Genomic DNA, 13,028 nt, shown 5'->3' on the forward strand with positions numbered 1-13,028 from the left:
TGTGAGGAAAAACATTTAAAATGTTAACAGTCAGTTAAAAATTAAAAATTCCATATTAAATTGCTTGATGACATCATCATGACACCATTGTAATGGATAATTAAAATCTTGAAGTACTAAATATTTGTTCTTAAGTTTCAAAATTATCTGTCTTGGAATAGTGCCAAAGAATTTCTTGCTGAAGAAAATAATAGAAACAAAAAAACAAACAGTGATAAAAGTCATCTCTGTTGACATCATTATGACGTCATTTCATACCTGTATTTGCAATTCAAAACATCTTTTTTCAAGAAGGTTGGATAATGTATAACTTGCACACGAAAAATTCACTATTTTGATGATTTCATCATGATGTCACAAAATTTCCAAAAAAGGATGCTATCGACCGGTACCTTTTCTCTTAAAGGTCTTGCAAAAATAATTTTGAGAAAACCTTTTCTTACGAGATACAGTACACGGGGACAAAAAGCATGAAAAGAAAAAAACCGGTAATGTAATTCAGCAAAATAAAGTAATGATGTCATGACATAGGGTCAGTTTCATCCATAACACATACAACCTTCTGGCGGATGAACACCAAGTTACATGTACATCTTATTAAGCCTTCTGCAAGTTAACTTTGACCCAAATCTGGTACACTGAATTCTTTAAATTCACGTGAACATAACAAGTTGAATTCTGCTTACTAAAACCACTGTTGCTGTACCTCGTGATTCAAGGCAAGCTTTTGCTTAGTTACATAAGAGATGATTTGCAACAATACACTGTTCTCAATGGATAGGAAGGGCATAAAGGAACCAGTCCATTCCAGAGATGGTGGTCGCTATGCAAAAGCTTGTCCTGAATCACGAGGTATAGCAACAGTGTCTTTAGTCTGGGGAATTCAAATCGTTATGTTTATATGCAGTCAGATAACTCAGTGCTCCAGATTTTATTCAAATTTAACCCGCAAATGGCATATTGGACTTGTGCATTAGTTTAGGAGTTATTGACCTTCAAAAAATTGACCACCAATTGCTTGTTGTGTAACTTGTGATGATATTAATGGTCAGTGATCTCTTTAATCTCCTCCTTTTTCATCCTAAAATGCATGGGATTCAATATGAAGTCCTTTCTATTTCCTTCCTGCAGGTTGGAAGCAAATAGATTCCAGTACTCCATAAGGCAGGGTGTGGATCAGTGAAGACACAACTTGCTTTCATCGTTTGGTGTGGCCAACATGCCGATCCCAGTTGGAGCAAGAAACCACTACAGAGACCAACCTGTTAATCCTAATGGTGCTGCATACAAGTGAGTTCTCCGAGATAATTATAATTTTAAACTGGAGCAAATTCCAACTACATGTACCCTACATGTCAAATTTTATGTGAACCAATATTTGATTATGGGTAACTTAATTTTGCATTTCCCGTTAATTCTGAGGGCCATGATAATAACAGGTTCAGCATACAAATCACAGGTGGCTTATAAACAAGGATGTAAAGTGAGTAGGGTCAAAAATAACATATGGATTACATAATATGTAATAAATATTTGGCCTCTGGGATTATTTCTGTTCAGCTTATTCTGTCCAAATTCAGTTTCACAACGTGGTCTGTTAACTTCGTACATGTACATGTAGATAGTGCAGCTCATTCTGTGGAATGTTTCATTACTGGTCTCTTTCATTCATGAAAGCAAAGCTGTAGCAGGCAGAAGAGATTTGTTTTCTTAAATTTCAAGTAATGGCATAAACCTCTTCAGCCAATCATTGCCAACTGTTGGATGTAAGGCTGCATCTGAATCTGGCATTATCGCGTGACATTACACAACACACTTATTTGCGGGCTCCAACTTTCCAGTTCATTTGAATTTGTCTTGTTGCCACGTCGTCGTATTTTCATGTATACTCCCTGGATTGTGTGTAAAATGAAAGGGAGAGAGGAGGGGAAAAAGAAGTTCAGCCAACTTTTATTTTAGTCAATCGCTGCCAGTTGAGATTGAAGTACGTGATGATTGATGTACAGGTACATTTGGTTAAAAACTCCTGGAAATCTGTGACATGGTTCTTATTTCACTCTTTTCTTTTTTCAGTGGCATGAACGGAATGGAAAGACAGAGCATTAGTAATGGTTACGGACCCGGACAATCCCTCTACAGAAACTCAAATGGTCCTGGCCGATCTAGTGGTAAGATTACATGCATGTTGTGATACATGTACATGGACATACACTATATGCATGCATGCTGTGATATGCATGCATGCGAACCCAAACTAACCCACATGTGCCAAACCCACAGGCTGGTTTTGCATGGCTACTGTACATTGTATTTTCTGCGCAGCCCTGCAACTGTTACCAAGGCTTCAGGTTTTGTTTGTGCTGTGAAAAAAAAATGACATAGGAGGTTGATACCAATGGTACTGTTCATGTACATGTAGATTGTGGGAATGAGGAAGTATGCAGTTACAATACCCTGAGAGTTAGTCAACCCTTTGATTGCACTGTGTGTGAATAGGGAACAAAACTTCAAAGAGTTATTATTCAGCATACCAAATGAAAGGACTTTTCCTGGGATCCTCTTCCTGACAGTGGTATGAAATGACTTCTGGAGACTACATGTACATGTATGTTGTTGATATATCTAGTTTAGTGTTCAAGAAGGAGACAGATGCACCAAGGGATTGCTTCAGTCACTATGAAGTATTGTACACAGTATTGGCAGAGTTACCGATACATTTCATGTGCATGCTTTGGGCATTAGACCTTTCCATGTCTTTCTTGGTAGACTTGATATACCAGTGTCATGTTAGTATGGAGTGCTTGTCATTTCAAATAAAACAAGTTTTGTCTCTTGCCAGTCCACAATGACACGCAAAATGAACCTGCCGAAGAGAAGTGTGCATATGTGTACATGTATGTACCAGTACATTGTATGTAAACCTAATTCTTTAGGTTATTGATGCACTTGTGTGAGGAGTAGCAATCCTCCATTAAAAACCCTCTTGCCTGCAACTTGTGCCGATGCACGTACATGTACATCTAGGCTCATGTTGTCAAACATACCGGTACCTTTAATCGTTGTTCATTTGCTGAACTTTTTAATAATGCAGTGGATTATTAACTTTCTGTACATGTACATGTACATCCTGTCAACTGTGAACCATTCACCTCAACATACACTATCAGTATGCGTATTCTTTATTATTCATTTATGTATATACCTGAACAAGAGTAAGTATAAGCACAAACATGCATTGTTTGCAAATTCCTTATGAAGGACATTTAGATGTAGATGTGTTGGCACATGTACAGAAGCTGTTGCTGATGTTAGTGCAATTGTCTGACATACAATGTACATGTGCTGTATATTGGCTTTGGAAGAAAATTGGAAGGTGTACATGCAAGAAGTCAGTTCTCAAGACTGAGGTAACACTGTACAGTGGCTTGTCAGTGGAACTGCCGAGGCCACTTTCTAACTTCACTGCAAATATGGCGTAACAAAATTTTGTTATATATAATGGGTTTTGAAAAATTTTGTTGTGAAATAAAGTTTCCTTTCTGTGTGTGTGTTTGTCCTGGGTATTGTAACATCTCTCTCAGGGTGGAAAACAGTTTTCAACAATAATGATACTGTAGAGAGTGGTTGGATTGACTTACACACACCACTGATTTATTCTGAAGAATTATTTACATCGTCTCCATATTTACAGTGAATAACTCTTGCTAGCGAGGCTGGATATTGTTGTAGGGGATGTTCATCATTGGAACAATAATCAGGGTAAAGCTCATCCAAATCTAAGTTGTTTATTCGGGTGTGACAGACAGGTTATCATGGCAGAGCTACTGTATATGCTCATGAACGGTCAAGGAGTTGTACCGGTAACTCCATAGCTTGCTGCTTGAGAATGATCGATGCTGACCAGCAGATCTGCTGGTTGCTTTATATAGACTTTCAGGGTTGCGTCTTAGCCAATGAGAGTGCTGGATTGGGATGGTTATGAATAATTCATGCATATACACCTGGTCTCACTAACTTGGTTTCTGGAGAGCAGTAAAGTCTGGGAAGTATGGGAGCGGGATGGTGAAAGGTTGCTCGTACACACAGACATGTCTGTAGGTGTGCTACGGGGGACTCGGTCAACGAGGGAAAGGGAAGGGTGAGCCTTTCTTGGTACTTTGTGTTGTGTACAACACTTAGTCTCTGGATTGCTACGAAATCTACACACAATTCTTATGGGATGAAACTGTGGGTGAGCGGAGGTAATTGACCTTGCTGTACTGTGACCGCACACAGGCTTTCAGTGTGTGGTTTGGCGAGACATGTACATGTACGGTTTGCTATGAAGTGGGATCTGTGTGGGTCAATTGTACAGGTAAAATATGTCACTGAAATTAGGATCAACTGGAAAGATTTGGGAGAAAATGGCCGAGCTGGAAATGTGCTACGGAGTAACGGTTCAAACACATATCACAGCATAGTGCAGCCACCTTGCACGTGGTACGGAATGCGCTGTATGTACATGTACATGTTCATGTAATGCGGATGGTAGTCATTGCACACTTGCTGTGGGCTGAGTGCGCGATGCATAATGGCAGCAATAATTATGTACATCAAAATGTATCTAGGGGAACAGTTTGTAGGAAAGTAACAATACGGACCAGCCTTCTACCACTTGCTGCTGGGGAACCCTGTTTCGAGCACCATGGATTTCTACGCAGAACCAGGGTGCCTGAAATGGGACAAACGAGCTGGTCTGTGTAACAAAACACTGTACTCAGAACAAAAGACCTGCTGCTGGGAATTGCCATCATTTTTCGGCTTCCAATTTTTTGAAGGTACATAATCCGTCACTGTTTTTAAACAGTATACCACTGTTTTGAGAATAGTGCACCTGCGGATTACCACCACAGACAAAAGTGCTTCGGGGCCCCATTAATGAGCGACACAGCACTGCTGCATGCTGATCCAGCCGTGTTTGAAAAGATGTCACTCGCATTCACTGGGGACAAAGCAACACCTCACAATTCTGGGCTCTCTTTACTGGTTGGCAGGCCTGACTGAAATACTCAGGAGTCAATGAAGGTTGCCTGTCAGCTTAGAGTAGCCACCAAACAGTCATTCATGTGGGTGTAAACGTCCATTAAATGAAATGATGAATTTTTGAAGAATTTTGAAAACTGAAAATCTGGAAAATCTCCTCTGTGTGCACTGCATTTATAAAAGCACCCAGCAGCAAGTGGTTAATCATATGCCGGTTCAACAATTAACCATGTTTCTCCTTCCAGGTCAGTACAGCTCAGGGTATGGTGACCCACGGGATGACCCCAGGATAGCTGGCCACAGACCCTCCCAGGCAGAACCACAGAGACCCATACAACAAGAACCCAATCATCCCATCTACAGAAACCCACTAGTTAGGAGGTCAGTGGAGGAGAGACCAGAGCCACAAAGGGAGCTACACAGGGAAGGGAGCAGGGAGGGACAGAGAGACAGGGACAGAGTGCAGTCCCAACCCCTCATGGAAGCTGAACGGAACCCACAGATAGATGTCTATGTGCAGCAAGGACGCTTCCCAATTGAGGTACATACAGCAATATTGAGAGAAGTTGAAATATATTAAGTTCTGCTGTTAATTCATAAAGTTGTATTTACATTTGTCTTAAGTTGTGTTTCCACCTGTTATGAACCAGCTGTGTACCGGTACAGACTTGTACACACACTCTAGAAATGAAGATGGTGGTGCTGTCTTGTGTCTGTATTCCATTGACCTTGAAGAAGCTGCAGAAAGTACTTGTATATGCCAAAAATGCTCTTCCATAAATGTTCTCATAACGGGTGATTTTGTATCTTGACACCAACTTCTGTTCTTCACAGTAACCTTTTTCATCACTGTCATGCGTGAAACATTCTTGCAAATTGCTGTGCTTTGCCCTTATCTCCTCTTAGATGGACCATCGTGGGATTTATGAATGGTTCCTACAACAAAACACTCTGTCTTGTTATATATAGATTGAAACTTTGCTGATGTACTTAACATGGACAAATTGTTGTGTAGTGAACATGTATGTACAGTACATGGAGACAGTGTTACAGTAGGTTTGTACTTAAAGGTGGTGTACACCATTGGTTTCTGGTCATAATTTCACAAGATTGGCTGATGACAATGTATAATATTCACTGCACCTTACATTCCACCGACTTGTTTCATGTTTGTTTGAATCAACTGCTTTGTGAAAAATTAAAAAACAACGTAGCATTTTCAACGCTTAAATTGAATGTCTGAAGTTATCTTGAGTAAAATCTATAGATTATAGGGCATAAGTAATATAAGCGAACAACATCCAGAGGGTCAGGGTCAGCAGTTTTCTATGACTAGGAGTAATTACTGAATTTACCTTGGAGTAATGTGCCTCGTTGACAATGTAGCATTGCGGATTCATGGAAAAACGTTATCCAGGAACAAAGCAGTTGACTCGTGTCCATGACATTGAAACGAGTGGACCTGTATGATAATGCACGTGCGCGCACGATCGAGCTTACAACGGCACTTTCATGTCAGTGCACACGTCGCTGAAAGTCTAAAACACCATTCATACATGTAGTTGAGTCATTTATAATTGTAAGTAAAAAAGAATTATGTCTTAAAACAAGGAAGGATTAACATGTGGAAATCGTACTTTTTGTTGACGAAAATCATCATGCTCGGAAACAGCCGCCATATTGGATCCTACCATTATTATCTACATGTAGGTATATTTTTTGAATTCGCAAAGTTTACTCGTGAAAAAACCCTTTCCTTAAATAAAATTCAACTTCATGCTGATCCAATTTATTTTCTACTTTACACCTAACACTCAGATTTGTGCATTTTCAGTTCACTGTGCTTTTAGTGAAAGATGTCAGTTTATTTTTAGCTACTTTTAGGTTTATCTGTTCATCAATGGAGACTCCCACAGCATCTCAAACACTACATGTAAGAAAATTGGTGCCTGTTAGAGCCTTTGATGTACATGTACGAAGTGAAATTAATTCTATTACATGGTCGGCCGACCATCATAAAAAAGGAGGTCAAAATTTTTGTTTTCTCGAAAACTACAGCATTCTGGATGGAAATATTTGACAGACTGATTGAGACTGTTGTGTACTTTCTTTCAAGTAAGATATTTCAGGATTATACGGTAGTCTGATTTTCCGGGATTTTACCAATGGTGTACACCACCTTTAACACACAAACACACACACTATAAAATGGTACTAAGTGAATCTTGACCTCTGCCGTCTTTACATCATAACCTGCGTCATTGTCATAATGAACATACAATCTAGTGAATGGCAAAATTTAATGCCAGATAGCAAACAATGTAAACTTTTGTCTCATGTCATAATGAACGTACAATCTAGTGAATGGCAAAATTTAATGCCGGATGGCAAATAATGTAAACTTTTTGTCTCATGGATGGACTATTGTGGGACTAACAATGTATAAATAACACAGACAATAAAACTCCTTTTCCACTTACAGTAATTTGAAACCATGTTGACGTACTTTTAATTGCATAAATATCTAGTTGTGCATGCCAAAGCGCAGAAAGGTCTGTGAGCCACACAGTTGAGGCCTGAAAGCCAGGGCTTTTTGTTCTTGTAATAAGCGTGATTATAGTTTTGTACTCACTTGTTGCAAAAAGAACCAAAAGAAAGACAATTTAAAATACAGCAATTAAAACAGGAGTGTTTTTAAACCTTTATGGTATGAGGGAAATTCACATTTTTAAAGCAATTAACATGTACATTTATAATTGTATATGCCTTTGAGCAGGAAACTTCGGTTCCTGTTCTCGTACCGGGAGGTGACCCACAAGTGACATCTGGCATGTTCTTCCATACTGGAATCTTTCCCCTTCTTGGCTATAAGTTGAAAAGAAACGTGCTATTTTAGGGTTGAAGGTGTGGTTCAAAGATTACTTTTTTCTCTTTTCAATTTTTCACATTGTCATATCAGCATTTGTGCACAGTCACTATGGATCGTAAGGAAGGCCTGATTTCTGTGGAGGATGTAATCCGAAAGGTGCAGAAGCTGGATGCCAAGGGACAGATCTGGTCGCAGTTTGTGGAGCTCACCATTGCCGACAGGGATGTCAAATTCATTGATGCTGCAACAAGGGTAAGTGGAACCTACATATAGGACACCAAACCACAAATATCGTGGGTTATTCAACAGCTTGTCTATTGTTCCTTTGTACATAGAACGTCTTCAGGATGAGGTGTTACCTCTGATCAGCTGAGTTCCTCACATTTTACGCTCCTTGCCTGCCATTCTAACACCAGAGACAAGACTTTTGTTATTCTGGCTTCCCAGTTGCATGCCTTCATCTTTTGTTTCTAATCTTTTTTGTACAGATCTACCGGTATTAAACGAACTAAAACTACTAAATACATGTACATGTATGCAGCAAACATCCATTCAAGAGAAGACTGCATTTCTCTGGATGATGGTGTTTGCTGTGTGTGCTTACACGTGTGGCGATCTTGGCACCAGTTTTCATTATTTGGTTCCCCTTTTTTCTTCAAATCAGGGAGAGTTGGAGGTTTTCCCCATGAATGATGTCAGTCTGGTCTCAGCTGAGTTGAACCAGTGTAACTATGATAGTCTGCTGATTATTCAGATCAAGTTCAGCGGTGAAAAGCACCCCCAGAGTTATGTCTTTCAGTGTGACCAGGTCCCGGTAAGACAATCTACTTCAAAGACAAACGTTAAGTTCTCTTTGTCTGTGTTACTGGTGGCCTTTTCAGTGTGACAAAGTTCACAAGTGAGATGTCTTTCATAATTCCTCCAGTCTCTAGTCAGGCTACTGGCTATTCAAATGACCTGTGGCAACCCACTGACCCTTGACTTGTGATTTGATTGGTCACTGACCACATCTCTGGCCTTTCTATGATACAAACCAGTTTGATGTATTGATTTCTGTGAGAGAAGCATTCTGAGTCAGTACATGTAATACATATCCAGCAGGGGTAAGATTAGTAAGGATTTCTCTTGATTTCAGGATTTTTTATCAGGATTTTCCAGATTTGAGTTTTTTAAACAAGTTCATTTTAAAAAGTCCTTTGTATATTGACTGGGCATGGATGAATTCTTTTTCAGTATCAAGTGTTAGTTGTGAGCAGTGTACTCTAATTCATTCAGCTGTTTTTGTTGATGAAATCATTTAGGCTGAGGTCATTGCTAAGGAGCTTCAGAAGAACATTGACTATGCTCATGGTAGACGAAAGAGGACAACAAGGTACTTCAGTTACCTAGGAATATAATGTGCATTTCTTATAGGTAGTAGGTTTTTCAAACCTTTTAAATGCATTTTAAGTTAAATGACTGCAGATTTATGTTGAGACTTGCCTTATAAATCATCTTGTAAGTCATCTTCCTCAAACACTTGCATTAAGAAACTTTTAGCATTCATTAAAGAATGGAGATTATTTTGATGTCTAGTTACACACCTATGAATACATCTGTTGGACATGTCTTAGCATATTTCTTCTAGCGTTAGGCATACAACTTTTCAACTAATTTATTATTTTATTTATTTCTAACGTATGTGTGCCATTACAGCATGAGAAATTCCACACTTAAGGTTCTTATGTAGGTTTAAATTCCTTCTTTCCTAACTTTTGAATCGCATGCACATATGTATTTTTCTCATTTCATTAAGCAAAATGTTAGATATCAAGGACCGAGTCAGCTGACTCTTAAAGATACGCTGAACTGATTTTTCAGGTGGCCCCTGTGCAAAATCTATTGACACTTACTGAATTTGGAGTAAATAAATAATGCTGCCCCCCCCCCCCGCAAGCGGATTATGTACACGGGTCCTTTGCATCTCCATTGTGTGAAAGATTAACCTGATGGTAATATGATAGCCATGAGCTCACAAGTTTGTTTAAGACGTTAGCATTGGTTTGCACAAATGTTTATATTTCATGGACCAGTATGGTTTTGATCCAGGTTCCATTCTGTTAATTCCACTGACTAAAGGGCAGAAAAAGATCTGAAGAAAGGAGTTGAGGCCACTGAAATCAAAAGCTCAATATTATAGGCTTGAACAGATCAGAGAAGGCTTTAGTAACTAAAGCATCTACTTATATTTATCTGCTTCAGCATCTATTGAAAAGTTCCTCTACAGTTGCATGCATCATTATGTCCATTCTATTGAAACTGAATAAATGATCACTGAAATGGATTTAATAGGGACTGTATTGTGAATTGAGGCACCTGGGGGCTTGTAGTCCATTTTGCTGTGACAGAGCATATCCCAAGGGTACATTTCCTCACACATGTATCTGCTTCAAAAGTTGTCTTGCCTTGGTGCAGGGTTTCCTCTAGAGGGTTGTGTGGGTGCCTTTCAGACACTCTGTTGATTATGTTGGCTGCTTCATATCCAAGCATGCGACTTTTCAGTGTTTTGTCTGAAGATAATTGTGCATACAGTAATGAAATGGTCAATATAGAATTAACACAAAAACCTGATACCTTGTTGAATCAGGTTTTTACCAGATTTCCTGTCATCTCTGTATTATAACCTGCAAGTACTGTACAATGTACATGTATGCATGTAAAAGCACAAACACACTGCAACCCTGTCACCCCTGAGTTTCAGTGAAAAGTAAATGTCTTTTTATGTAGCAACTAAACCCCGGCCTTTGCTCTGTCCCCTTTTGCAGACCAGAGACACGACCTGATCACAGACATGCCTCCAACTATCAAGATCGTCAGATGTATATCCCACCCCCACCAGATGAGCCAGCTCCACTCCCGCCCACAGAGGGGAATGTGCGTAATAAGGTGGCAGCCTTTGCAGCTGCTGCAGCTATGGCTCAGGGTTAGTAAGCAAAGTTTAAACCCTGAGTGTTGCTATTGTCTACCAATCCTGTTCAAACCAAGGTAGCTGTGCAATGGAAATTACTTGGATGTGGCTGCTGATAACACGTCTGTTGGAAGTGTTCAAGTTATTCTCAATATGGCTAAGCAATTCAGACCCAACTCAAGCACCCAACAAGGCAGATGCTGTGCCACTGATTTGCATTGATTTTCTCTAAACACAGAGCATTGTGTTAAGGTTGGTTTCCAAGTTTGTGATGACGTAAGGTACAGTTCCTGTATGGACACCAGTTTGTGCATGATACAATTAAGCAAATGCAAATTATCATTCGTGTTTCTTAATTCTGTACAAGCAGTCTGGATTCAGTTATGAGGGCACCACCTTCCAGTAATACCAGTTACTTTCCACATGTATTTGAGGGAAATAGGAGGATGGGTAATGATGTGTAATCAGGATGCTGGCAGCCAACTCTCCCTTACTTGCTGTTCCAGAAATAGAAATGGGTAGCTGGATGAGCTTGGAGTGGGGGGAGAGATCTATCTGTGAGAGATTAGCATGTTAGGAGGGGGACCGGGGTGTACTTGTTTGCTTCAGGTGGAGAAATGACAGATTAGCATCAGCCCAATGAGCCATATTGACCTCAAGACAGATTTGAAGTCACCCTTTCAATCTCATTAACCATAGCCCTGTTGTGTTGCATGTAATCGGTTTTAAGTGACCATTTTATCAACTTTATTAAAATTCCAGCAAGTGGAAATAACGTTAATAGGGGCTTCCAGTATCCCAAGTCTACACCAATGCGCAACTCAGAGAGCGACGAACCCTTGGAGCTGATTGCCATGAGGACCGAGAGGGATGTGGTGAGTAGACGGTCTCTCTTGTGTCTTGCATGATTATGACTGACACATGTAGGTCCTAGTAATGCTCCACAATGGTTCCAAGTGTGGGGCCAGCAATGTACATTAAGCAGAAACTGTAAAGGGTGTGTGAGCCTTTCACATGAACACTTCAGGTTTATTTCCATACTAAATAAAAGTTTGATAATATGGAAGTTAACAAAACTAAATTTCTAAAAGTATGTTGGAGGTAAGACAAAAAGCTGAGGCTTGCACTGGGTCTACCCTGAGGGGGGAGTTCATGTAATTTGCACAATTTGTAGGAAAAAATATTAGTAGTGTAGAGGTGTGAAGGTCCTCATCACTTCAATTTGATAAAGTAATATGTAAAGAATAACCATCCTAATCCCTAGTTTGCAACTCTAGTTACAACTTTGTATGACATAATTGTCAGTCATATTGTGCCCTTAATTGTCATTGTCTGCCACATGAGTGCTAGGTTTGTATAGTACCTTCTACATGTTACGTGACGTTAGAGGACAAGTTGACCTAATTTGGTTCAAAAGGAGGAGTCCCTGGTATCTAATAGTTGAGAGGTGTAGAAATGTTCCAGTTTTATTGAGATAGAGCTTATTTGATGACGTAGTGTTGTAATTGTGGATTACTGTGATCCTAGCAAAAAGAGATTTCATACTCAAAGGTTGTGTGTTTCTTTTAAACTTACACATTAAATTACATAAATGATATTTATGAAGACCGTTTATAGATAAGGTGTGGAATTTAACAAATAATGGGGTTGAGTAACCTTTTTCATTAGAACCATGAATCAGCCTTATAGATTTCTTCTGAATCACAAACAATTTGTCCAGTATAGTATACTGTATTGAAGATGAGGCAAAGGTAAAGTGTTGTAATCGAAATGAGAATACGAGAGGAGACAAAATGGCTGAGTTTTCTGAGAACAGCAAGATGTTGAGAAATAAGTTTTAGAACTTTCAGGCAATGAAGTTTTTCATGTTAACTTGTCATCAATAATGATACCTAGGAATTTACCGGAATCTACACTTTCACTAAGGTTATCTTGAAAACGAATCCTTGTGTGTTTGTCAACATTTTGATTAGTTTTGTTTACCAAAGGCCATTCTGGCGCTAATACAGTGTATGACTTTCATGAAAACAGGATGCATATATGAAAGTGCATAATTGCCATATTGCTGTTGTAAAAATTGGTAAGAACGCATACTCAGGCGGACAGATGTCAACTTGAAGAGCTTGCTTGTGTATGAGATCTTGACTCAGGTACCACTTACCCACTACGTTTTCCTCATTTCTTCTTTGC

The 13,028-nt window shown here is 39.4% G+C and overlaps 1 protein-coding gene across 7 annotated transcripts in view; it reads left to right on the forward strand.

Annotated features, from left to right (window-relative positions):
* LOC110981620 (epidermal growth factor receptor kinase substrate 8-like) overlaps positions 1 to 13,028 on the forward strand; it is an 85,657-nt gene that overhangs the window by 55,282 nt on the left and 17,347 nt on the right. For all 7 annotated transcript variants that reach the window (XM_022239335.2, XM_022239326.2, XM_022239334.2 and 4 more), the window contains 8 exons: positions 1,132 to 1,290; positions 2,074 to 2,168; positions 5,268 to 5,563; positions 7,982 to 8,143; positions 8,556 to 8,705; positions 9,193 to 9,263; positions 10,696 to 10,853; positions 11,601 to 11,713. In XM_022239335.2, the coding sequence (XP_022095027.2) occupies positions 1,220 to 1,290; positions 2,074 to 2,168; positions 5,268 to 5,563; positions 7,982 to 8,143; positions 8,556 to 8,705; positions 9,193 to 9,263; positions 10,696 to 10,853; positions 11,601 to 11,713 (1,116 nt within the window). In that variant the 5' untranslated portion in view covers positions 1,132 to 1,219. The remainder of the gene's footprint in view (positions 1 to 1,131; positions 1,291 to 2,073; positions 2,169 to 5,267; positions 5,564 to 7,981; positions 8,144 to 8,555; positions 8,706 to 9,192; positions 9,264 to 10,695; positions 10,854 to 11,600; positions 11,714 to 13,028) is intronic.

The sequence above is a fragment of the Acanthaster planci genome, linkage group LG21 (assembly GCF_054643075.1).
Source record: "Acanthaster planci isolate LZ-2023a linkage group LG21, COTS_SCS, whole genome shotgun sequence".
Lineage (NCBI taxonomy): Eukaryota > Metazoa > Echinodermata > Asteroidea > Valvatida > Acanthasteridae > Acanthaster > Acanthaster planci.